This window comes from Macrotis lagotis, chromosome 1, assembly GCF_037893015.1.
Source record: "Macrotis lagotis isolate mMagLag1 chromosome 1, bilby.v1.9.chrom.fasta, whole genome shotgun sequence".
Classification (NCBI taxonomy): Eukaryota; Metazoa; Chordata; class Mammalia; order Peramelemorphia; family Peramelidae; genus Macrotis; species Macrotis lagotis.
The window spans coordinates 577920282-577946638 of NC_133658.1; the positions used below are offsets into that span (position 1 = coordinate 577920282).

General features: G+C 34.1%; 1 protein-coding gene across 1 annotated transcript in view; it reads left to right on the plus strand.

Moving 5' to 3' along the window:
* The window catches only part of SEC22A (SEC22 homolog A, vesicle trafficking protein), a 96540-nt gene that overhangs the window by 18275 nt on the left and 51908 nt on the right, over positions 1-26357 (plus strand). Inside the window, exons 3-4 of the mRNA XM_074214669.1 lie at positions 7533-7696; positions 13011-13205. Coding sequence (XP_074070770.1) covers positions 7533-7696; positions 13011-13205 — 359 coding nt within the window. The remainder of the gene's footprint in view (positions 1-7532; positions 7697-13010; positions 13206-26357) is intronic.

The window sequence follows — 26357 nt, forward strand, 5'->3', positions numbered from 1 at the left end:
ACCAACCAGATAGAAAAAAACAAACAACTATATTTAATTGGGATATTTCTGACAGGTCATCTTTGAGGACAGACCTGGAGAAATTAGAGGTGGGGCAAGGAATGGAAGATTGAGATAAGAAAAGAGTAAACAATAAGAAAGTTGAGAGGCAGTGATTACAATAACAGCAGAGAGGTGGTGGCAGCCTACCCTTCAACAGACTTTGAAGGTTCTGTAATTAAAAGCATCAGATTGTATTTATCTTATAAATTATATATATCTAGAAAGAGTTGTTCTATAATTCTGGGTAATCACGGTTTTGTTATAAGCTTAGCTTTATTTTTTAATCATTTCTTTTTTGTTGTCATTTTAAGGAAAACAGCTCTTTGTGTTATCATTTCTTTTGTGTTTTAACTAATTTTCAAGTCAACATATTGGCTATGTTCGAAAATGTATCTGTCTAGTCCATTTTCTTTCTGTCAAGAGTTGGGAGATAATGCTTCATCATCAGTCTTCTGATCTCAAAATTTATTAGTTTTCTTACTTTTTAATTTCATGCCCAATTCATTTGCCACTCTTTTTCTTTGTTAATATATGTTCAGGAATGTAAATATTCCTCCAATGATTGCTTAAATTGTTTCCCATGTATTTGGTATGTTGAATCATTATTTTAATTTTTTTATTCTTATGATTTGGTTTTTGACCCACTTGGATGAATCATTCATTATATTCTCCCTCACATTTTTTGTCTTTCTAATAAGAAACTCATGAATGTGCCTCTTCCTATTCTATGAACTAAATAGATTTGGAAAAATTCATCAGAAGGATAAAGAAAGGGAAGAAACTTAGAATGGAAGGGAAGGTAGACTGCAGTTTGAATTTGAAAGATTCAGATGGATTCTATTTGTTTTTTGGTCTCCTAGCATTCTAATTATGTACCGCCAATCCAACTGATGGGGCGGAATGAGAATTTGCCTGAATTTTTAAACTGGAAAAGTATATTTCTATTGTATTGTTGTAGAACAAGATCCTACATTGCATGGCAACATTATGTATTTTCTTGATTTATTCTAAAATTTTGAGATATTTCCTTTTTTTTTAAACCAGCGAAAATAAATACTCTTGTTTATACTTTTCAGTGACAGTTTGTGTGGCAAAAATACCTTGTGCTTTTATATTGCTCTTTTGCACTTGGTTGGTTCTTTGTGAGAAATAATGTCTGCCTTGTATATTCCTCTCTTCACTTATCCCTCCCAGATTTTGAGAAGTGAATTAAGAAAAATATTTTGTGTATCTTCCCTTACCTGCATATTTTTCTACTTTGAAAGACATTGTACTGCTAACATCCTTAACATTCATATCATTTTTCTGCTTCACAAATAACAGTAATGATGATTGCAGGCATATATAGCAGGAATTAAGATTTGCAAACTGCCTTATATAAATTTTCTAATTTGACCCTCCCAGCAACCTTGTGAGGTAGGTACTATAATTCAGGTAGGGGTCTCAAAACTTGTCCATGATCACAGAAAGGATATTCAAATCTAATTCTTCTTGGTTCCAGCATGCCAGTGTCTGCTCGGCTACAAAATCATCTTTTTATCTTTCAGACATTTACTGTTTTTAAGTGACATTTCTAAAGGAATTTTAGTGTTGAGTTTTTTTTTTTGCTGCATTGAAGAATCAATATTTTAGAATATGGGAAGGAGACTTCCAAAGGTAGTGAAGGTTGTGAATTTTGGTTGCAGAATAGGACTGAGATAAATTTATGATCCCAGTTCATTTTATTACTTCAGAGAGAAAATATTGAGAAAGTCTATGCAAAGGAAAGTGGGGAAGAAGGGAGAGAGGAACAAATATTTCTACAGCACCTCCTGTGACCAGAAAGTTGCTGAACAACCTCACAAAATCCGCACAAGGTGGGAGTTGAGGTTATCCTCATTTTGCTGAAGAAGCAGCCAAGGCAAACAGCTGGTTTTTTTTTTTTAAATAAGGAAGCTTTGGCATAACCAGTTGTGACTTGGCATCACAATATAGTCACCCAAGAAATTAGGCAGGTGTTATCAACTCTTAATTATTCAGTAACTAACATTCTAATTTTAGTATTATACAGGTGTCATGTCTTCCCCAACTTCTTGTCTTTTGGTCATTTTTTTTTTCCACTTAGTATTTCCATCAGAAAATAAGGGTGCATTTTGTTTCTTGTTCTCTGTAAGGGTCAGAAGAACAGTGTCTTACATGTAATAGATGCTTAATAATATTTGAGCAGGGATGACACTAGTGGCTCTATTGAATTATTCATTGTGACATGTTAATTTACTCTTCACTTCTATTTAGCATTAATGTTTAAGAATTTACCTTTTTCTATGTGCCCTGTTGCTTTGCTTACATTGGTTGTGGAAATTTTAGCAACAGTAATAAAAATAACATAATAATAACACTAATAATTTATACTCGTTGCTTTAATATAAAACTTGATTATGTTGACTAAATGTGAACATCTTAATTTGATGTCCTGGAAATGTACTGCAATGATGGGTTTATGGTGCTTCTGAGGTTTGCAAAGTACAGCTTTCCATATAAACTCCTTTCTGCCCTTAGTGATTTTAACATATTTATTATTATTATTATTATTATTATTATTATTATTAGGGGGGTTTTTTGCAAGGCAAATGGGGTTAAGTGGCTTGCCCAAGGCCACACAGCTAGGTAATTATTTTAGTGTCTGAGACCGGATTTGAACCCAGGTACTCCTGACTCCAGGGCCGGTTCTTTATCCACTACACCACCTAGCTGCCCTGATTTTAACATATTTATTCACTATTTGTATTAAAGGTGTGCCATGTGTGTTCCAACTGTTATAGAACCTGTTAGCATTAAAGAAGGTAAAATTGTATGTCATCTTATTAGAGATTGGTTGTATTTTCCCATTTTGCACTATCAGCATTAAATATTATATATTGCTGTCTTATTCACTTAATAAATTTCCCATGTACTTGTGTTGTCTCCCAAGTTAGAATGTAAGCTCTTGTGTATAGGAAATACAGCTTATTGTACTTTTGTGTCCTATAGCACCTGTTATAGTGCTTTGCATATAAATAGGTACTCAGTGAATTTTTTAAAATGATGTTAGTGGAAGGATTAAATGTGGTAACCTGTCATCTTATTAGAAAACATAGGTAGTTAGAGCTAATGTATGTAAAATTTGGGCAGACATAAAAGTTGTTTGCTTCATATTTGTCCAAAAATATAACTTATTTAAAGTAAAAACCAGTTACTTTGCAATTTTGTGACTTTTGCACATTATTGTGATCTTTAGTAAAGTAGCTAGAGCAAATGGTATAGCAGTGACTTATTTATCAGTTATTCAGATGTCTAGCACTTTTTGAATGAAAAAGTGATATACAGAAGTTTTCATTTCTTGGAGTATGGTGAGAAGAATTGAAGATATGATGAAAGAAGTTTGTTCATTGTTCAAAAGCAAGGCTCTTCCCCTTTGACCAAAGATGACTGTTAAGTCAGACCTCAAAGTCAAGCAGCTCTGGAGTTGCTGGAGGAAAATTAGAAAAGTAAAGGGAAGGAAGTGGTAGTTGAAATGGTAGAAAGACAATTTATTAAAAATAAAGAATAGGAATGGCTGGAGGCAGGAGGAGGAGAGCAGAGCATTTTAGGATATTCAATATAAGGGTAAGAAACTTTGCCTACTATAGTAGCCCTGGAGATTATTTCTTTTCAGATAGTTTCAAAATGAAAGCACAGCAGCTAGAATAATATAGCAGTTTTGGTAGATGTTTTAGTGGTAGGGCAAACTGAATTGTTCTAATTTCAGTCATTCAGTGAGTAAGTAGTTTTCAAATGTTTACCTGGTACACTATGCTCAAGTCTCAGGTTATGATGTTCAATTGAATAAAAGTTTATTAAGCATATACTGTTATATATGGTTGGGAGACACTATAATGGTCAGCCTTGGAGTTAAGAAGACTCAAGCCTTGTGCAAATCTTCGAATTTCTTGTTAACCCCAAATAGCTCTCTAAGACTGTAAGTTTCTGATCTTCTGTCCTCCCTTTATTTCCCTTTTTTTTTTTCAGGGTTTTTATTTTGAATTCCACAATCTCTCCCCCAATATTACCTCTCTCCCCCCAACCCCACCCCCACAGAAGGCAGTCTGTTAGTCTTTACATTGTTTCCATGGTAAACATTGATCCAAGTTGGATATGAGAGAGAAATCATATTCTCTTTTTTCAGGTTTTTGCGAGGCAAATGGGGTTAAGTGGCTTGCCCAAGGCCACACAGCTAGGTAATTATTTTACTCTCTGAGACTGAATTTGAACCCAGGTACTCCTGACTCCAGGGCCGGTGCTTTATCCACTGCGCCACCTAGCTGCCCCGAGAAATCATATTCTTAAGGGAAAAAAAATAAAGTATAAGAAATAGAAAAATTACATAATAAAATAATGATTTTTTTCTTTTTTCAAATTAAAGGTAATAGTCTTTGGTCTTTGTTCAAACTCCACAATTCTCTCTCTGGACACAGATGGCATTTTCCATCCTAGACACCCCCAACATTGTGCCCGATCGTTGCACTGATGGAATCAGCAAGTCCACCAAGGTTGACCATCACCCCAATGTTGCTGCTAGGGTGTACAATGTTCTTCTGGTTCTACTTACCTCACTCAGCATCAAGTTCATGGAAATCCTTCCAGGCTTCCCTGAATTACCATCCATCCTGGTTTCTAATAGAACAATAGTGTTCCATGACATACATATACCACAGTTTGCTAGGTCATTCCCCAATTGAAGGACATTTACTTAATTTCCAAATTCTTTGAAACCACAAACAGGGCTGCTATGAATATTTTTGTACAAGTGATATTTTTACTCTTTTTCATAAAAATCTCTTCAGGGTATAGACCCAGTAGTGGTATTACTGGATCAAAGAGTATGCATGTTTTTGTTGCCCTTTAGGCATAATTCCAGATTGCTCTCCAAAAAGACTGGATGAATTCACAGCTCCACCAACAGTGTATCAGTGTCCCAGATTTCCCACATCCCTTCCAACACTGATCATTGTCCTTTCTGGTCATGTTGGCCAGTTTGAGAGATGTGAAGTGGTACCTTAGAAATTCTTTAATTTGCATTTCTCTAATAATTAGTGATTTAGAGCAGTTTTTCATATGACTATGGATCACTTTGATTTCCTCATCTGTAAATATCCTTGCATATCCTTTGACCCTGTCCTCTCTTTCTCCTAGCAATGTGTATAGTTCTATGTATATGTATGTGGGGGGGGGGGTGTGGAGAAAGGAAGAGACAGAGAGACATTAAATATTCCTTGCTCTTAAGGAGTTTAATAGATTGGGGTTTTTGTTGTTTTTAATCAGACCTAATTTCCTTGAAGAGAATTCTTTTATTAAGATAGCACAACATCAAATCATGGTTTTCAGTACAGTATAGCAACTTCTTGTGGGGACTTTACTAGTTCAAGCTGGAGCAGTACAGGGAAAAATATGTATTGTAAAAACCATCCAATGGTAGAGACTATAAGCTTTCTCTGGAATAAAAGTATAATTAAGGTAATGCTAACCTTAAGAAAAAATAAAAGCTTGAAAAGTTTTTAACAGGAATATTTTGATGGATTAATGCAATATTGGTTTAGTCTTACTACACGAAATTTTGGTTCATAAAAATTACCTGGTCAAAATTTTTGCCATTAAAGATAATTTAAATTGATTATTTTGGGTAACACTACACAACCTCAGAGTTGTGAGAAAACTGCCCTGTGAACTTTAAAGCATTATAAAATGGGAATTGTTATTACCAGATTAGAACACCTAGATTGGGTTTTTTTAAGTGATTTTTTTCCATAAAAATGGGTGCCCTTATTTCTAATCTGAAAGTTTTTTTTTTAATAAGTTACCCTAGCTATCTGTATTTTTTGAATGGTGACTTTGGCATAGCCAACTGTGACTAGGTATTACAAATTTAGTTGCATCTGATTAAAAAAAAATTAGTAAATCATGAAATTGCAGAGCAGTTTTGTTATATTTTTCAGAGAACTAATTTCTGAACACAGTCTATCCAGAGAATAGTTTTATAATGTAATATAAAACTGATCTCTTTGGCTTATCCCTCTTAGTGCAGTGTAAGAACAATTGTGTATCATGTGCATATGTGACAGCTGCTCATAAAATGAAAGCTTTAGTGATTTAAAATTAAATTTTCCTAGAGCTTTCAAAAGTGTCACCTCTTTACCAGTGGCTTACCGAGCTAATAGTTGCACAGTTTTTCCCCTTGATTGGTTCTATCATATTTTTGTACCAGCTGTGAAAGAACATCTCAGAAACATGGCTTTCCATAGGGCAGCAGAGGCATACTGTTGTTAGTTATTGACCTCACTCTGAAGAAGGATTAGGGTATGGTTATATTTTTACTATCATTCTCTTCCTGTCCCCCTTACCTCCAATGTTACCTTACTGATTTAAGCTCTGGAATTAGGTGTTGTTCAAAATATGAAATGTTGTTTTAAAAAAAAGAAATTTCATGAGGAAATCGATCTATCATGTAGGCGGAGAAAAATTTCAACACTATTACCTCCTTTCCATAATGCATTTAAATTTTTATGTGTTTATGTCCATAAAGTCAAACAGTAAGGATGACAATGAAGAAAATTTCAATATGTTTGTCAAGGTTTCTTATGATGGGGGCTGCCTCTCTTGACCCCATTGACTTGAAATAGAAAGGCAACTAGGTGGTGCAGTGGGCCCTGGAATCATGTGGCCTCAAATGCATAATACTTACTTAGCTGTGTGAACTTGGACAAGTCACTTGACCCCATTGCCTTGTGCCTCCCCCCCAATGTTATATACTGCCAAGGAGGTAACTGTTCTTTATGTTGGTAATACAAAAATCATAGAAGATTTATTCTACTGAACACTGATAATACAACAGGAAAAGTTTTTTTTGGAGGGCAGGAAAATTTAATGGAAAAAGGTTGCTTTAGTAATATTACGTTGCCCTAGAAATGATGTAGCTACACTTCTTTCTGATTTTATGAGAGAGTAAAATGATCAAATTGTGAGAAAAAAATTTCTTAAAAAAATCATCTAAGTGTGGTCAACCCAATATAGTGTAATTGATGGTCATAAGAATGACCTTGGCTCAAGAAAAATTATGTTTAGTATGCATTGTTTACTAAGTCAGAGGAAGTTGTTAACAAATCAGGATTTCCATAAAAATAATTAAAAATTAATTTGATTATTTAATGAGTTAATCTTTATCCCTTACTAAACTGATATATATAATTATAACCATGAGATATAGATTTGTTTCTTATTTCTCTTTTCTTTTCACTGGTATTTCATTGGTTTAAAGATGTAGCTTAAAGCAGAATCATGTTTTTTTGTCCCTTGAAAATCTTTGCTAGATTATATAATAAAAATTACTGACTTCATGATTGCTCTGACAATTATTTGCTTGGTTGAAACCATTCTGGGGAGGTAGCAAATTATCAAGATTTAATTTGAAATTGTAAAACCATTTTTTTTAACTATAGTTTTATTAGCTCCCTGGGAGTGAGTTACATGATGCTGTGTACCGAAAATTATCCAAATGTCTTGGCTTTCTCTTTTCTGGATGAACTTCAGAGAGAATTCATCAGTACTTATGACATGATGAAGACAAATACAGCCATCCGACCGTACTGTTTCATTGAATTTGGTAAGTGCCTGATAGTTTTGTTAGTTATTTTAATACATCTTTTTCTTTTCTAAAATCTAAGGTAGATGGATGATCATATAGAGTATTTCATCTGATTCTTAAAAACTATCAAATCTATAGGTTATTCAACTGCTTTTATATAAAATATATTAACTTGGCATTAATAAAATAACTTGAACATAGCCATGATTTCATGGGTCCCAGTACTTCTATCATGAAAAGAGTTCATCATTCCTTGCTATTCTTATAGTGTAGTTTTCATGAATTGCTATGGCCAAAAAAAGTTATTTAATAACCTTATGGCCAATTTTTCTGGTAATAAGTCTTTTTAATTAATTTTTAGTTTAGTTTGGTACTTGACCAATAGCAACTGGCTGTTACTGGGCCTGACCTCAAAGCCTTTACAGAGTAGCAGGACATGGAACCAGTCATAGATTATGTTCTGTGTTCAAAGTCTTCAGGTGCTCAAAGTTTACTCTTTAGATATAGTTCCTGTACCCATTTTGACCTCATCTTGGGATAGAGTGTGAGATGTTCATACATGCTTAGTTTTTGCCATATTATTTTCCAATTTGCCTAGCTTTTTTTTGTCAAATATTGAATTCTTATCCCAGAAGCTGGATTCTTTGAGTTTATCAGTCAGTAGATTAGTATAATCATTTGCCACTGTTTCTTATGTATCCAATCTATTGCACTGATCTACCACTCTATTTCTTAGGCAGTATCAGATAATTTTGAAGACTGCCACTTCATAATATAGATTTAGAACTGGTATGACAAGCTCACATTCCTTTGCATTAATTCTTTTGATATTCTTGAACTTTTTTTCCTTCATATAAATTTTGTTACTATTTTTCTAGCTCTAATTTTTTGGTAGTTTGCTATGGCATTGAATAAGTAATTTAATTTCAGTAGAATTGTCATTTTTTTATTATATTAGCTTGACTTAACCATGAGCAATTGATATTTTTCTAATTGTTTAGATCTGATTTTATTTGTGTGAAAACTGTTTTGTAATTTTGTTTTTATATTTCTGAGTTTGTCTTGGAAGGTAGACTTTCAAATATTTTATGTTGACTACAGTTACTTTAAATGAAATTTCTCTTTCTAGCTCTTGCTTTGGGGCTTTGTTGGTAATACATAGAAATGCTGATGATTTATGTAAGTTTATTTTATATCCTTCCCCTTTACTTAAGTTTAATTGTTTTAGATAGTTTTTTTTTGTTTTTTTGTTTTTGTTTTTTAGGGTTTTTTGCAAGGCAGTGGAGTTAAGTGACTTGCCTAAGGCCACACAGCTAGGTAATTATTAAATGTCTGAGGCCAGGTTTGAACTCAGGTACTCCTGACTCCAGGGCCAGTGCTCTATTCATTCAGATAGTTTTTAAGTTGATTTTCTAGGATTTTCTAAGTGTACCATCATATCATCTGCAAAAGAGAGTTTTGTTTCCTCATTGCCTATTTTAATTCCTTCAATTTCTTTTTCTTCTCTTAAAAGTAAACTTTTATAATATAATATTGAATATTAGTGGTCATAATGGGCATCTTTGTTTCACCTCTGATCTTATTGAGAATACGTCTAGCTTATCCCCATTAAGTTTATAGTAGATATAATGGTTTTAGATAGGTACCACTGATGGTTTTAGATAGATGCCACTTATCATTTTAAGCACCCATTCCTCTCTAGTGTTTTTTTTGGGGGGGGAGGCAGTAGGATTAAGTGACTTGCCCAGGGTCTCACAGCTACGTAATTATTAAGTGTCTGAGGTCAGATTTGAACTCAGGTCCTCCTGACTCCAGGGCCGGTGCTCTATCCACTGCGCCACCTAGCTGCCCCTCTCTGTTGTTTTTAATAGGAATGGGTGCTGTATTTTTTCATATACCTATTTCAGCATCTATTGAGATAATCATATAATTTCTATTAGTTTTGATATTGATATGGTTATTTTTGCTGATTGTTTTCCTAATATTGAAACATCCCTGCATTCCTGGTATAAATCCTATCTGATCATAGTGTATTATCCTAGAGATAACTTACCATGGTCTAGTTTATTTAATTTTTTTTTAACCCCAGTTACATGCAAAAGCAAATTTCAAAATTTACTCCCAAAGCTTTGAGTTTCAAATTCTTTCTCTTCCTCCCACCCCTACTCTTCCCCCTGAGAAAGCAGGTTACTTGGTGCAAGTTAAAAATGTGTAGTCATGAAATACATTACTGCAATAGTCATATTGTAAAAGTGAACATAATTTACCCCCCCCCCATACACACACAAAGAGAAGCCTCAAGAAAGCTAAAGTGAGGGGGAAAATGTGTGCTTCAATCTGTATTCATTTACTATCAACTCTGACTTTGGGGTAGATAGCTTTCTTTATCATAAGTCCATCAGAAAAATTGCTTCAATATTTTTTCCCCACAGTTTCTATTGCTAGTTATATTTCTATCCATCCTGCTCCCCTACCCCCATTTATTCCATTCTCTCTCTCTTCCTCAAAAGTGTGTTGTATTTGATTATCCTCTCCCACAATCTTCCTTCTCTTCTGTCACCTACATCCTCCTCCCCTCCCCTGTCCCCTTTCTCCCATCTCTTTCCTCTCCTATTTTCCTCTATGGTAAGATAGATTTCTGTACTCAATTGGGTGTGTATGTTATTTCTTCTCTGCACCATTTCCCCTCACCTTCCTCTCTTCTACTCCATTACAAAAGCTTTTCCTTGCCTCTTTTATGTGAAGTAACTTACCCCATTCTACCTCTCCTTTCCCTTTCTCCCAGTACATTCCTTTCTCACCCATTAATTCCATCTTTATAATTTATTATACCTTCAAATTCAACTTCCTTCTGTGCCTTGTGTATATATGCTTCTTCTAACTGCTCTAATAAATGAGAAGGTTCATATGAGTTAACAGTATCATCTTCTCATTCAGTGTTACAAGAAGTTCAACATCATTAAATCCTTCATAATTTGCCCTTCCCATTCACCCTCTCTATGCTTCATCTGAGTCCTTACTTGAAGATCAAAATTTATGTTCAACTCGAAAGTGTGAGAGTTCTCTATTTCACTTGAATGTCTATCTTTTCCCCTGAAAGAGTTTGTGTAGCTTTGCTGGCTAACTGATTCTTGGTTGTAATCCAAGCTCTTTTACTTTCTGGAATATTATATTTCAAACCCTATGAGCCCTTAATGTAGATCTGCTAAATCCTGTGTAATCCTTACTATAGCTCCGTGATAATTTAATTTTTTTTATTATATTTTCTCCTTGACTTGGAAATTCTAAAATTTGGCTAAAATATCCCTGGCAGTTTCATTTTGGAACCTCTTTCAGGAAGTGATTGGTGTATTCTTTCAATTTCCATTTTACCCTCTGCTTCTAGGATATCAGAGCAATTTTCCTGGAGAATTTCTTGAAAAATGAAGTCTAAGGTCTTTTTTTAAGCATGACTTTATGGTAGATCAATTATTTTTAAATTATCTTTTTTTAGATCAGTTTTCCAGGTCAGTTGTTTTTCCAGTGAGACATTTCACATTTTCTTCTTGTTTTTCATTCTTTTTTTTTTGTTTTATTGTTTCTTGATTTTTCACAAAGTTATCAGCTTCCTTGAGTTCCATTTTCTATTGAAGTAATTATTTTCATCAGAGAGCTTTTGTATTTCCTTGATATAGTGTCTTTGCTAATATTTTTTTTAAATTTTGCATTAATATTCATTAGAGAAATTGGTCTAAATTTTTTTTTCTCTTTTATTTCTTTCTGGTTTAGACATATGGTGTCATAGGAGGAATTTGGTAGAACTCCACCTATTTTTCAAATAGTTTATGTAGGATTATAATTAATTATTCTTTAAATGCTTGATAGGGGGTGGCTAGGTGGCACAGTGAATAGAGCACTGGCCTTGGAGTCAGGAGTACCTGGGTTCAAATCCGACCTCAGACACTTAATAATTACCTAGCCGTGTGGCCTTGGGCAAGCCACTTAACCCCATTCATTGCCTTGAAAAATCTAAAAAAAAAATGCTTGATAGAAATCACTTGATGAATCCATCTGACTGGAGAGTTTTTCCTTACAGAGTTCATTGATGGCTTGTTCAGCTTCTTTTTCTGAAATGAGTTATAAAGTATTTTATTTCCTCTTCTGGTAATCTAGGTAGTTTATATTTTTGTAGATATTTATCCATATCACTTAGATTTTTAGATTTATTGACACTTGAGCAAAGTAGTTCTGAATTATTACTATAATTTTTTTCATCATTGGTGGTGAATTCACCATTTTCTTTTTTGATACTGGCAATTTGGTTTTCTTATTTTTTTAATCAACTTAACCAGAAGTTTATCTATTTTATTGATTTTTTCAGAAAACCGACTTTTAGTTTTATTTAATACTTTTCTTACTTTCAATTTTATTAATTTCTCCTCTGATTTTCAGAATTTCTAATTTAGTATTTAATTGAAAATTTTAAATTGGTTCTTTTTCTAACTTTTTTAGTTGCATCCCCCATTCATTGATCTGCTCTTTTTCTGTTTTATTCATGTAACCATTTAGAGATATACAGTTTTCCCTAATGACAGCTTTAGCTGCATCCCACAAGTTTTGGTATGCTGTCTCATTTGTTATTATCTTGGATGAAATTATTATTTCTGTGATTTGTTGTTGGACCCACTCAGTCTTTAAATTATTTAGTTTTCTTTTAATTTTAAGACTACCTTTGCTTGTAATTTTTATTGCATCATGATCTGAAAAGGATGCAATTAATATTTATGCCTTTTTGCATTTGATTGTGAGGTTTTTTAATGCCCTAAAACATGGTCAATTTTTGTGTGGTTATCATGACCACTGAGAAGTAATATAGATTTTGAAGCCAAGTGCCAAATAGTAAAGAAATAAGTTCCATAAGAATACATTTGGGAAATGACTTTCATTGATTTAATTACTTATATGTACTAATTTTATAAGTGTATTTTTTAGAGACAGTAGTAAAGGAAGTATTTAAAATCTATATTCTAATATGCTATAGTCAATAGAATAGTTTTAAATGGTAGTTTTGAAAAATTGTGAAATATGTAAAGTGTCTATTTTTAAATATTAAATGTATAGTATAAATGATTATATAACCATAGTTAGTAAACATTGACCAGATTTGACATTTCATGAGAGAAGAACCTTTTTCTAGAGTCTGAAAAGAATTCTAAAAGAAAGTTATGAAATGAGCTATTCTTTATAATTACAATTATTTAAAATAGCTATGCAATGTCATAGTTGTTTCTGCATCATTAACTGATTTTAATTACTAAGTGTATTTTGAAATTTTTCAAAAAATTTTATATAGATAACTTCATTCAGAGGACCAAGCAGCGATATAACAGTCCTAGGTCTCTTTCGACAAAGATAAATCTTTCTGACATGCAGACTGAAATCAAATTGAGACCACCTTATCAAGTTTCCATGTGTGAATTGGGATCAGCCAATGGGTTCACATCTTCATTTTCTGTGGAGTATAAAAGTGCCAGTAAGATTTCTTCTGGTGAGTTTTGAATATTAATTATTTCATTCCTCTTAGATATTTGGTATGGATAGCATTTCCTGCTTTATCTGATAATTGAAGAGCTTTTTAAAATGAATTGCTTTATTTTCATGTTTTAAACCAGATGTGTGAAAGTACTACAAAAGTACAAACTGTAATATTTTTCTCCTGTGACTTGGATAGTACCCATTTAGATAAGGCTTTAAAACCAGAGATTTATCTTCAAAAGAAAATTTTCAGGAGATCACTTTGCTAATAAATTGCTGCTAAATGATTTCTTTTTTAAAAATTCCCCCAAATAATTATAAAAATTATAAAATTATAAAAAATCCCAAATAAAATAATATACATAAATAAAATATATAATTATGCTGAGAAGAATGTGAATTGGTTTTGCCTATATATAATTTGCCAGTTGGATTTTAGGGCAAGATCCTTAGCTGTCAGAGAAAACTCAGATCAGCAGATATTTTATGCCATATCTGAAGTATCCTTGCTGAGGCAACTTAGGAAACTAAAGATGAGTAAAATACACTTCTCAGGAAGTTCACAACTAGTAAGAAGGAAGTGGCATTTTAATGGTTTGGAGAGTAGTGCTAATAGCAGTAATGCTACTAATAAAGCAGGATATAATCTCTGCCATAAGAGAGGGACAGTTTCAAAGAGATTTTAGGGCCAAGTTTCATCAAGGGAACAACTTTTGACATTTACTATGAAGAGAAAATATGATTTTGACTTGTGGAATGGTATGTTGAGGGCATTTCAGGGGCTTCAAAAAAGCATAGATACTGGAGTATGTGAGGCATAAACAGTGAATATTTGGCATGATGAGAACACAGTACACTTTTAGAGAAGTGGTACAAGATGAAGCTTAGAAAGATCAGGTTATAATTTAGAGAAAATATTCAAATCAATTTATGCATCCATGTTTCTGAGAAATAGCTCAAAGGTAATGAATTAAAAGGTAGCTTCAAAAGCAGGAAGACTCAAGTTCAAGTTCTACCTCTGAAACATGTTGCCTTGTAGTGACTGTAGGCAAGTCACTTCAACTTCTCAATGACACAAGCAGTAGATTATGGGTATAGCAATAAAATACACACACACACACACACCCCAAGTTACCAGGTAATTTTTTCACCAAGCAAACAAAATCAGAGGTCCACAATTTTCCTCCCTGACCCTTCTTTATGCATTATAATAATGGATTCTTATGTAATACTTTAGATTTACAAAATGCTATTTTAAACAATAACTCTTGGAAAAAATCACATCAAATGAGATGATATTTATAAAGCATTTCCCATAGTACCTGGTACATTGTAGGTGCTATATAAATCCTTATTGCCTACTCTTCCTTATGTTTAATTCAAGTAAAATTCTATGCATGAATAATTTATCTTCTGACTTCTGCTTGAACATTTTCAAAGATCAGAAGCTGTTTATTTTACAAGATAAACTATTTCATTGTTTGACATTTCTCATAATCAGAAAGTTCTTTCTTACATTGAGCCAAAATATCTCTCATTTGATTTTTCTACCCAGTTATCTTAGGTCTATGTTCCAAAGTATTACAGAAGAAATTCACCTCCCCTTTTTATATGATAGCCCCTCAGATATCTTTGGACTGATAACCATGTCCCTTTGAGTCTTAATTAGAAAAGCATCCCTGTTTTTTTTTTTCGGTTTTTGCAAGGCAAATGGGGTTAAGTGACTCACCCAAGACCACACAGCTAGGTAATTATTAAGTGTCTGAGGTCGGATTTGAACTCAGGTACTCCTGACTCCAGAGCCGGTGCTCTATCCACTGCTCCACCTAGCCACCCCCATCCTATTTTCTTAAGTCATTTCTTATGTGACCTAATTTCCTTTGACCTTTTGTTCAGGTCTCTTTTGAAATATTTTTGAATCTTGATATAAAACTCATAGAAATATAAAGTTGGAAATATGGGAAAGAACTGTAGAAATAGAATCAATAGATTACTGGGGTCATTTACCATCTTGTCTTGTGTACCTAATCTGTTCACTGAACCATCACTTTCTTAGCCAGTATCAGATAGTTTGACTGGGTCATCTTCCATTGCATCTTTTTCCTCATGAATTCCCTTAATATACTTGAACTTTTCTTTTCCCAGATTACTGTTGTTGTTATTATTATCTCACTCTGTGAAGTAGTTTTTAGGTAGTTGGATAGATTTGATCCTGAATAAGTAAATTAATTTAGGTAGGTTGTCATTTTTATCCTGTTGGCTTGGGTTGTCCATAAGCAAATTGTATTTTCTCATTTGTTTAGATCCTACTTTATTTATGTAAAAAGTGTTTTGTAATTCTGTTCATATAATTCCTGAATTTGTCTTGGCAAGTAGACTCCCAAGTATTTTTTTATTGTCTACAGTTATTTTAAATGGAATCTATCTCTTGTTGGACTTTGTTGGTGATATATAGAAACATTGATGATTCATGTAGGTTTATAATATTCTAAAACTTTGCTAACATTGTTAATAATTTTAAGTAATTTTTAGTTGACTCTCTAAGTATACAATCATATTACCTGCAGAATGATTGTTTTGTTTCCTCATTGCCTATTTTAATTCCTTCAAATTTTTAAACCTTTTCTTTATATAGTTAACATTTTTAGTACAATATTGAATAATAATGATGATAATGGACATCCTTGCTTCACCTTTAATCTTATTGGGAAGGCTTCTAGCTTATTTCCATTACAGGTAATGTTTATTAATGATTTTAGATAGTTACTACTTATGAAGGAGCAGTTTCAATAAAGCATTGGTGATAAGAAAACTAGGTTTTCAAGCATTAAGGAGAAACTGGGAGGTGTAGAAATGGAGGCATTTGGATTTAGGTGAAAGTTTGGAAGTGAAGAGAGAGGTATAGGGCAGTAGTTTAAATAGGGAAGAATGATCAGAGGAAGGCTATTTTAGTAATTGAAAACCCGAACATTTTGCTCAGGCTGATAGAAAAAATGTTAATTGAGAGGGAGAGATTGAAGATATAAAAATAAAGGAAGATGTTTGTTGTAGCAAGCTCCTAGTGAAGGCCAAAGTGTAAAAGTTAATAATAGCAGAGATAGGTGATTAACCTTATTGGTGATTACCATAACTCTTTCTCTGTGACCAGAGAAAAAGGTATTGATGAGCATATAATGATTCTCATTTTGTGAATGAAGAAGGGGAGATGGTCTTCAATAACTTTGGAAGATAAGAGTATATTTGGTCATGAGAGAGGGAGAAGGAAAGGGAGAGGGAAGAGAGTGAGAGGAAGCCTGGGAGAATGAGGGCTTTGACTTAGTTCTTGTGGAAAATAGGAAGAGGGTACTGAAAGTTATGTACCATGGATTTGTAATGAATGAGATCAGTAAGGATGAAAATTTTGGGAGAAGTAGTTTAGTCATGAAGTTTGTTATCTAAGCTAGTGATACAGGAAAACCTGGATTGTACAACCAGTACAAGGAGAAATTAACTGGAATGGCATGTTGGCAGCATGTGAGGGGGATTATTCAGTTGGCTAAGCTTAAACAATAGAGGAATTTGACAGTTCATTTCCCCATTTTAAAAGTTATATATGAAGTTTCTTTTGATGCATGCCTGTAGGAAATCTTATCCTTTCATATTGGTGGTCCAGTCAAGTGGCCACTGAGCTTCCTAGAACAGAAAGTTTCACATAATGTTGTCAGTGAATCTTACCTCTTGCTGCTTCACTTATACCAAATCATTGTATGTTCAGCTATTTTCCTGATTTTACATTTGAAAAACTCAAAGGTTATAAATGTTAAATGATTTATTGCAAGTGACAGTTAGTTACATGACAGGGCAGGACTCAAAACCTGATCTCCCGATTTCAAGGCTCTTTCACAAGCAGTTGCTAACTCTAGAAAGTATGGAATTACTTTTTAGTAATTTCTATTTGAATGACTTAACTTCTCTGTGAAATTATAAATAACATTTATAATTATATGTAAGTTGAAGAAACTTAGAAAGTATACTACATATATAAGTTTTTCTACTTTTGTAATTTTGCTAATTGTTGACAGAATTCAAAATGGTGGCATAATTTTACTGCTGCCTTTTTTGGTTACTTAGACATTTATAGTTCCAATTTTCATTTTGGTCCCAGGTTATCCTTCTGTTTGACAGTAGGTTGTTATTAAGGAACACATGAGATTGGAAAAAGGAAGAAAAATACCTGAATGTAATTTTTTTTCTTTTAACAAATGAGCCTTTGCTTTTCAGTATGCTAGATAAATGGTGTTGGAAAAATTGTTTAAAAATTGAGCAACTTCAGAAGCAATTCATGAATTGCTACTTATTAATTCACTATGAGAACAGGTTCTTTTGATATTAATTTAAAATTAGTTTTTAATTCAAATTCAGCACTGCATAATCTTTTCTTTATGGCCCTCTGAGTTTTAATATTTTCTCATTTAAAAACTTATAAATGGAAATAATTTTCTCTTACCTTGGGGTTCTGGCTGTTCTGATTTTTTCAAGAAGTTTTATTTTCTAGCTTCTCCTTTATAGTACATCTTTTCTTTTGTTTCTTTTCCCTTTTCTTTCACATCTTTCCTTATCTCTGCGATCTCTGATTTTTGTCTTTTTTCTCACAATACTATTCTTTTCCATAAAGTTTATATCATAAATAGCATGTGAAGAATTTCTCAATGAAATTTTTTCAGTGCTTTTTTATATTTTACATATGATTACTTGGGTTTGAGATGAGACTTTTTGTCATTTCTTAGAGTGTGTGGCAGTTGTCTAGAGGTGTTTCATCCCCTGGCTAGTGAGCCCACATAGGTTTGAAGGTATTCCTTTTCATTTTTACCTCATATGCAGAAAATTTAAAGTAATATGTCTTCTTTTCTAAGAAAGATTTTATTTATTTTGAATTTTATAATTTTCCCCTTAATCTTGCTTCTCTCCCCCTACTCCCCAGAGAAGGCAGTCTGTTAATTTTTACATTGTTTCCATGGTATGCATTGATCTAAGTTAAATATGATGAGAGAGAAATCATATCCTTAAGAAAGAAACAAAGTATAAAAGATAGCAAAATTATATAATAAGCTAAAGGGTTTTTTTTTCCCTTAAAATTAAAGGTAATAGTCTTTGGTCTTTGTTCAAACTCCATAATTGTTTCTCTGGACATAGATGGTGTACTCCATTACAGATAACCCAAAATTGTGCCCACTTGTTGCACTGATGGAATCTTGACCATCACCCCCATGTTACTGTTAAGGTGTACAGTGTTCTTCTGGTTCTGCTCATCTCAGCACCAAGTTCATGCAAATCCTTCCAGGCTTCCCTGAATTCCCATCCCTCCTGGTTTCTAGTAGAACAATAGTGTTCCATGACATACATATACCAGAGATTGTTGAACCATTCCCCAATTGAGGGACATTCACTTAATTTCTAATTCTTCGCTACCACAAACAGGGCTGCTATTAATATTTTTGTAGAAGTGATATTTTTGCCCTTTTTCAACATCTCTTCAGGGTATAGACCCAGTAGTGGTATTGCTGGATCAAAGGGTATGCTCATTTTTGTTGCCCTTTGGGCATAGTTCCAAATTTCTCTCCAGAAAGGTTGGAGTTCACAGCTCCACCAACAATGTATTAGTGTCCCAGACTTCTGAAATTCCTTCCAACATTGATCATTTTCCTTTCTGGTCATATTGACCAGTCTGAGAGGTGTGAGATGCTTTAATTTTCACTTCTCTAATAATTATTGATTTAGAGCAGTTTTTCATATGACTATGGATCACTTTGATTTCCTCATCTGTAAATTGCCTTTGGATATCCTTTGACCATTTGTCAATTGGGGAATGGTTTATATTTTTAAAAATTTGACTCAGTTCTCTGTATATTTTAGAAATGAGTTCTTTGTCAGAAATATTAGTTATAAAATTTTTTTCCCAATTTTCTACATTTCTTTTGATCTTGGTTACAGTGGTTTTGTCTGTGCAAAAACTTTTTAATTTAATGTAGTCAAAATTGTCTAGTTTATTTTTAATGATGTTCTCCATCTCTTCCTTGGTCATAAACTGCTTCTCTTGCCATAGATCTGACAGGTAAACTATTCCTTGATCTCCTATAATATTTGCTTATAATATTGTTTGTTATCTCTAAATCTTGTATCCATTTTGATCTTATCTTGGTATAGAGTATGAGGTGTCGGTCTAATCCAAGTTTTTGACCTACTAACTTCCAATTTTCCCAGCAGTTTTTATTGAAGAGAGAGTTTTTGTCCCAATAGCTGGACTCATTGGGTTTATCAAATAGCAGGTTACTCTAATCATTTCTTGCTATTGCACCTAGTCTATTCCACTGATCCACCATTCTCTTTCTTAGCCAATACCAGTCAGTTTTCATGACTGATGTTTTATAATATGATTTTAGATCTGGTAGGGGCTAAGCCATCTTCTTTTGCACTTTTTTCCATTAAATCCCTAGAGATTCTCGACTTTTTATTTCTCCGTATGAATTTACAATTTTTTCTAACACATTAATGTAATTTTGGGGGATTTTGATTGATAGGGCACTAAACAAGCAGTTTAATTTTGGTAGAATTGTCATTTTTATTATATTAGCTTGGCCTATCCATGAGCAGTTGATATTTGCCCAGTTATTTAAATCTGATTTTCTGTGTGTGAGAAGTGTTTTGTAATTGTTTTCAAAAAGTTTCTGAGTCTGCCTTGGCAAGTAGACTTCCAGGTATTTTATATTGTCTGACGTTACTTTGAGTGGGATTTCTCTTTCTAGCTCTTTCTGCTACATCTTGCTAGTCATATATAGAAATGTTGAGGATTTATGAGGGTTTATTTTATATCCTGCGAATTTGCTAAAATTTCTAATTATTTCTAGTAGTTTTCTAAGATGATTTTTGGGGATTCTCCAGGTATACCATCATGTCATCTGCAAAGAGAGAATTTTTGTATCTTCCCTATTCTAATTTCTTTGATTTTCTTCTCTTATTGCGGAAGCTAACATTTCTAATAAGATATTGAATAGTAGTGGTGATAATGGGTACCCTTGTTTTACCCCTGATCTTATTGGGAATGCCTCTAGCCTATCTCCATTTTATGTAATGCTTGTTGAAGGTTTCAGATAGAACCTGCTTATTTTTCTAAGGAACAATCCATTTATTCCTGCGCTCTTTAGTGTTTTTAGTAGGAATGGGTGCTGTATTTTGTCAAAAGCCTTTTCAGCATCTATTGATATAATCATATGATTTCTGATAGGTTTGTTATTGATGTAATTATTTATACTGACAGCTTTCCTAATTTTGAACCAACTCTGCATTCCTGGGATAAATCCTATTTGATCATAATGTATTATCCTAGTAATAACTTGTTGTAATTGTTTCGCTAAGATTTTATTTAGGATTTTTGCATCTATATTCATCAAGGAAATAGGTCTATAATTTTCTTTCTCTGTTTTATCTCTTCCTGGTTTAGATATTGGCACCATATTGGTGTCAGAGAGTTAGGCAGAATTATGTCTTCATCTATTTTTCCAAAGAGTTTATATAGAATTGGAACCAATTGTTCCTTAAATGTTTGATAGAATTCACTTGTGAATTCATCTGGCCCTGGAGATTTTTTCTTAGGGAGTTCAATAATGGCTTGTTGAATTTCTTTTTCTGAGATGGGGTTATTTTATATATTTAATTTCCTCTTCATTTAACCCGGGCAACTTATAGTTTTGTAAATATTTGTCCATTTCACTTAGATTATTATATTTATTGGCATAGAGTTGAGCAAAATAATCCCAAATTATTACTTTAATTTCCTCCTTATTAGTGCTGAGTTCCCCTTTTTCATTTGTAATACTTGCAATTTGGATTTCTTTTTATTTTTTAATCAAATTGACCAGAGGTTTATCAATTTTGTTGGTTTTTCATAAAACCAACTCTTGGTTTTATTTATTAGTTGAAAAGTTTTCTTTCTTTCAGTTTTGTTAATTTTTTTTTAAGGATTTCTAATTTGGTATTTAATTGAGGGTTTTTAATTTGTCCTTTCTCTAATTTTTTTAGTTGCATATTTTGTTCATTGATTTCCTCTTTCTCTAATTTATTCATGTAAGCATTTAAAGATATACTATATCCCCAACAGCCACTTTGAGTGTATCCCATAGGTTTTGGTATGTTGTTTCATTATTGTCATCATAGCTAGGATGAAATAATTAATTCTTTCTATAATTTGTTGTTTGATCCATTCATTCTTTTTTGGGGGGGGGCGGTTTGTAAGGCAAATAGGGTTAAGTGGAGGGTGGATTTGAACTCAGGTACTCCTGAGTCCAGGGCTGGTACTTTATCCACTGCGCCACCTAGCCGCCCCTCCATTCATTCTTTAAAATGAAGTTAGTTTCCAATTAGTTTTGGGTCTATATCTCCCAGGCCCAATATTGCATGTGATTTTTATTGCATTATGATCTGAGAAAGATGTGTTCACAATTTCTGCCTTTCTGCAATTGATTATTAGGTTTTTATGCCCTAGTACATGGTCAATTTTTGTGTAAATGCCATGTACTGCAGAAAAGAAAATATATTTCTTTCTATCCCCATTCAGTTTCCTCCATGGGTTTATCATGCCTAGATTTTCTAACAATCTATTTATAATTTACCTCCTTAAATTCCTTCTTGTTTATTTTATGGTTAGATTTATTTTAATCTGAGCTGGAGGTTAAGGTCTCCCACTCATAGAGTTTTGCTGTCTGTATCTTCCTGTAACTCCTTTAGCTTCTCTAAGATTTTGGGTGCTATACCATTGGGTGCATATATATTTAGTACTGAAATTGCTTTATTGTCTGTCGTCTTTTAGGACCACATAGTTTCCTTCCTTATCTTTTTTAATACTATCTATTTTTGCAGCTGCTTTGTTTGAGATAAGGATTGATACCCCTGCTTTTTTCACTTCAGTTGAAGCAAAGTGTATTTTGCTCCAACCTTTTACCTTTACTCTTATGGATCTCTCTGCTTCAAATGAGTTTCTTGTAAGCAGCATATTGTAGGATTCTGGTTTTTAAACCACTCTGTTACTTACGTTTCAAGGGAGAATTCATCCCATTCACATTCAAAATTATAATTACTAACTCTTTATTGCCCTTCATGTTATCTTCTCTCTGTTTGCATTTTTTGTATTCCCCCTTTTTCCTTTATCCACATTCCTCAGTATTTTGTTTCTGATTATTACCACCTTCAGTGTGTTTGCCCTCCTATATCCAACCCCCCTCCCCTTTTTTCCACTTTCCCTTTTCCCCTTCTTCCTTCCCTTCCTTTCTGTTGGTTCCCCTTTTCCTTCCCCCTCCCCTTTCTCCTTTTAATACTTAAAAAGTAGGATAAGTTTTTTAATTTAACTGAGTGTATGTATATATGTTAACTTTAAGCCAAATCTGATGAGAGTAAGATTCAGGCGGTTCTTACATCCTCCCTTCTTCCCCTCTATTGCAGTGGGTCCTTTGTACCTGAGATTTACCCCATTTAGTCTCCTCCATCTTCCTATCTCTTTACTGTCCTCCCTTTTAAAGAAGTTTTGTTTTTAAATCATTGTATCTGAGTCACAAAAAAGTCATGAGTGTCCATCACTTCTGGCTAAGTATATTCTCTCTAATAGAATTACAATTATTGAGAGTTATTAGAGTCTTTCTCTTAGGTAGGGATATAGCCAGTGTAATCTTATTGGATAGTAGTTTTACAGATCAGTTATGAGTGCCCATCACTTCTGGCTAAGTATATTCTCTCTAATAGACTCTAATAACTCTCAATAATTGTAATGAGAGTCATTAGAGTCTTTCTCCCAGGTAGGGATATAGCCAGTTTCATCCTATTGGATAGCAGGTTTTTTTCCTTTTTTTTACCCCCCACTTTTTTTTTTACTTTCTCATATGTCTCTTGTGCCTTCTGTTTGAAGTCCAAATTTTCTATTAAGCTCTGATCTTTTCATCAGGAAAAGTTGGAAGTCTTCCATTAAATGTCCATCTTTTGCCCTGGAAGAGAAGGCTCAGTTTTGCCAGATATGGATTTTTGGCTGCTTTCCAATCTCCCTTGCTTTTCAGAATATCTCATTCCAGGCCCTTTGATCCCTTAATATTGATGCAGCCAGGTCCTGTGTAATCCTTACTGTGGCTCCTTGGTATCTAAATTGTTTCTTTCTGGCTGCTTGCAGGATTTGCTCTTTTATTTGATAGTTCTGGAATTTGGCCACAGTATTCCTTGGCATTGTCATTTTGGGATCCCTTCCTGGAGGGGATTGATATATTCTTTCAATAACTCTTTTGCCCTCAGGTTCCATGATATCAGGGCAGTTTTTCATCACTAATTCCTGTAATATTAAGTCCAGGTTTTTTTCTCTTCACTGTTTTCAGGAAGACCAATAATTCTTATTTTATCTCTCCTTGATCTATTCTTGAGGTCAGTGGTTTTGCTGATGAGGTATTTTACATTTTCTTTTCTATTTGTTCAATTTTTTGGTTTTGTTTAACAAACTCTTGTTGTTTCATCTAGTCATTAGTTTCTACAGACTCCATTCTTTTTTTTAGAAAGAATTTTCATTTACCTTTTTCAACTCCTTTTCCAGTCAGTCAATTCTATTTTTGAAAGAGTTTTCCATTTGACCAATTGAGGTTTTGAGAGAATTTTTTCTTTTTGCATTTGTTCAATTATATTTTCCAAGGATTTGTTTTCTTGTTGTAAGGTATTAATTTTCTCTCCCAAATTTTCCAATTGATTTTTAAACTCCTTCCTGATTTCTTCAAGGAAGTCTTTCTGTGATGGAGACCAAATCATATTCTCCTCAGAGGTTCTAGGTTTTGCTGAGTTTGGGTCTTTTCCTTCTAGGAATTTTTCTGTGGACCCTCCTTTCTGCTGGCCTTTGTTCATTTTCCTAAGGTCTCATGTTGGGGAGGGGCTGGTTCACAGAGGTTTGGTGTTGAGATCTTTAGAGCCTTTATTCACTGGGTTTAGTAACTCCAACTGGCCGCCCACTTAGAATTACTAGTTGCTTTCTCTGGAGTGTAAGTGACCTTGATTTGAGGCCCTCTACCTTGGCCTGGAAGAGGTGGTTGAAGCTGCTGAATACTTTTATCTTTGAACAATGGTGAGCTTTGCCCTGGGGCAAGGTAATTACTCTCCCTATTCACAGCTGAGGGAGCTCTGCTGCTCACACCTGAGTCTGGGATGGGGGTGGGGTGTGGGAGTTGGGCTGTAATTGTATTTGTTCTGGGAAGCAGCTTCAGTTGAATTGAAGGTATTGACTCTGAGTTCCACCAGACCAGAGGAGCCCAGGGATCTATGTCTGCAACTCTCCTGCACTGGAACTCTCCCTCCAGCCCCAGACTATCAGTCTCACAGCCAATGTCTCTGCTCCCCAGTTGGCTCATGCCTCTGCAGCTGATCAAGCTAGTCCTGCTCTCAGGCACTTACCCTGTCCTGTGCTCCTGGTAGAGTCTCTGCTTTCTGCACCCATCTCACCCACAATACTGGAAGACAAACCTTGAGGTAGATTTTCTTCTCCTAGCTTGTCTTTCTGGGTTTTGTGTATAAGAGGTTTGTTTCATATTATGTATGAGGGAAGGCCAGGAGTCCTTAGCCACAGTGTCTGTCTTCTCCCCGTCATCTTGGCCAGAAGTCTACTTGATATGTTTATAATCTAGGTGGGGAAGCATTTTATCTAGTTAGTTAGCATTTATTAAATGCCTCCCATGTTCTAGGTATGATAATGAGTGCTGGGAATACAAAAAGAAGCACAAAAGTCCCTGTTTTCAAGGAACTCACAACATGCAAACAGCTCTGTGTAGTGTACAATATAAATCAGGTGTAATATCAGGAAAGCAATAAGTCTAAGGAAGACTGGGAAAGGCTTCTTGGAGAAAGTGAAACTTAAGCTGAGACTGGAAAGAAGTCAATAAAGTTAGAAGACTTTAGGAGAAGGAAGGAGACATGAGGGTTAGTTAGTGAAAATGCTCATAGTAGAGAGATGTAATCTTATGTATGAGGCACAGCCAGGAGGCCAGTGTCACTGAATTAATGAATGTATGGAGGAGAGTAAGGTATAATGATGATGATGATGATGATGATGACAATAATATTTTACTATTAACTAGCTAACATTTATATGGTGCTTATTTTATGCAAGGCACTCTGCTAAGCACTTTACTATTATTGTCTCATTTGATCACTACATCCCTGGGAGGTAGGTTTTATTTGTTATCCACATTTTACAACTGAGAACATGGAGGTAAACAGTAATTATTAACAATTAGTGTCTGAGCCTGGCTTTGAACTCAGATCTTTCTGATTCCAGGTCTGGTTCTCTATTCCCAATGCCCTCTACCTGCCCAGAAGACTGGAAAGGTAGGAAACAGGTTTTGAAGGATTTAGAATTTTGTGTTTTATCCTGTGGAATGATAGGGAGCCATGTAGTTTATCAGATATGGAAATGATATGGTCAGATCTTCATTTAAGAAGATGATGAATTAAAGTGGAAGATGAATTGGAGTAGGGAAAGACCTGAAGTAGAAAGACCAATCAGCTGGCTATTGCATGGTTCATGCATATTGAAGTGATATGAACTTGGTGGGGTGGGTTGGGGGAAGGGAAGGATAATAGTAGAAGAGGAGAGGAGAGATTGTTAGAAAGGTAGAAACTACAAGATTTGATAACTGATTGATTATGGGGTTTGAGAGAATGGGGAAACAAGTACAACAGCTAAGTGTTGAGCTTGGGTGATTAGAAAGAAAAGATGGAGGTACCCTCCACAGTAATAGGGGAGTGAGGAAGAAGAGGAAAAGAAGATTAGGGAAGAAAGACATGAATTCATTTTTTGGATAGTTGACATTAAGATGTCTATGATAACATCCACTTTGAGATGTTTATTAGACAAAGGAGGGCTATCTTCAGTCCTCCTGATCCATATCTGGCCACTGCACCCAGATAATTCTGGAGGAGAAAGTGAGACTGATGAGTTAGCATAGCCCCCATCACTCAAATCCAATTCATGTGCGTGTCATGGCATCACCTCCCTGTTGTCATGGTCTTCGAGGACCAAGGGCAATCATCATCATCATCATGCAAAGGTTAGGATTGAACAAATAGATCTGAGAGCTACTATTTACCTACAAATTCTAATTAAATCCATGGGAACTGA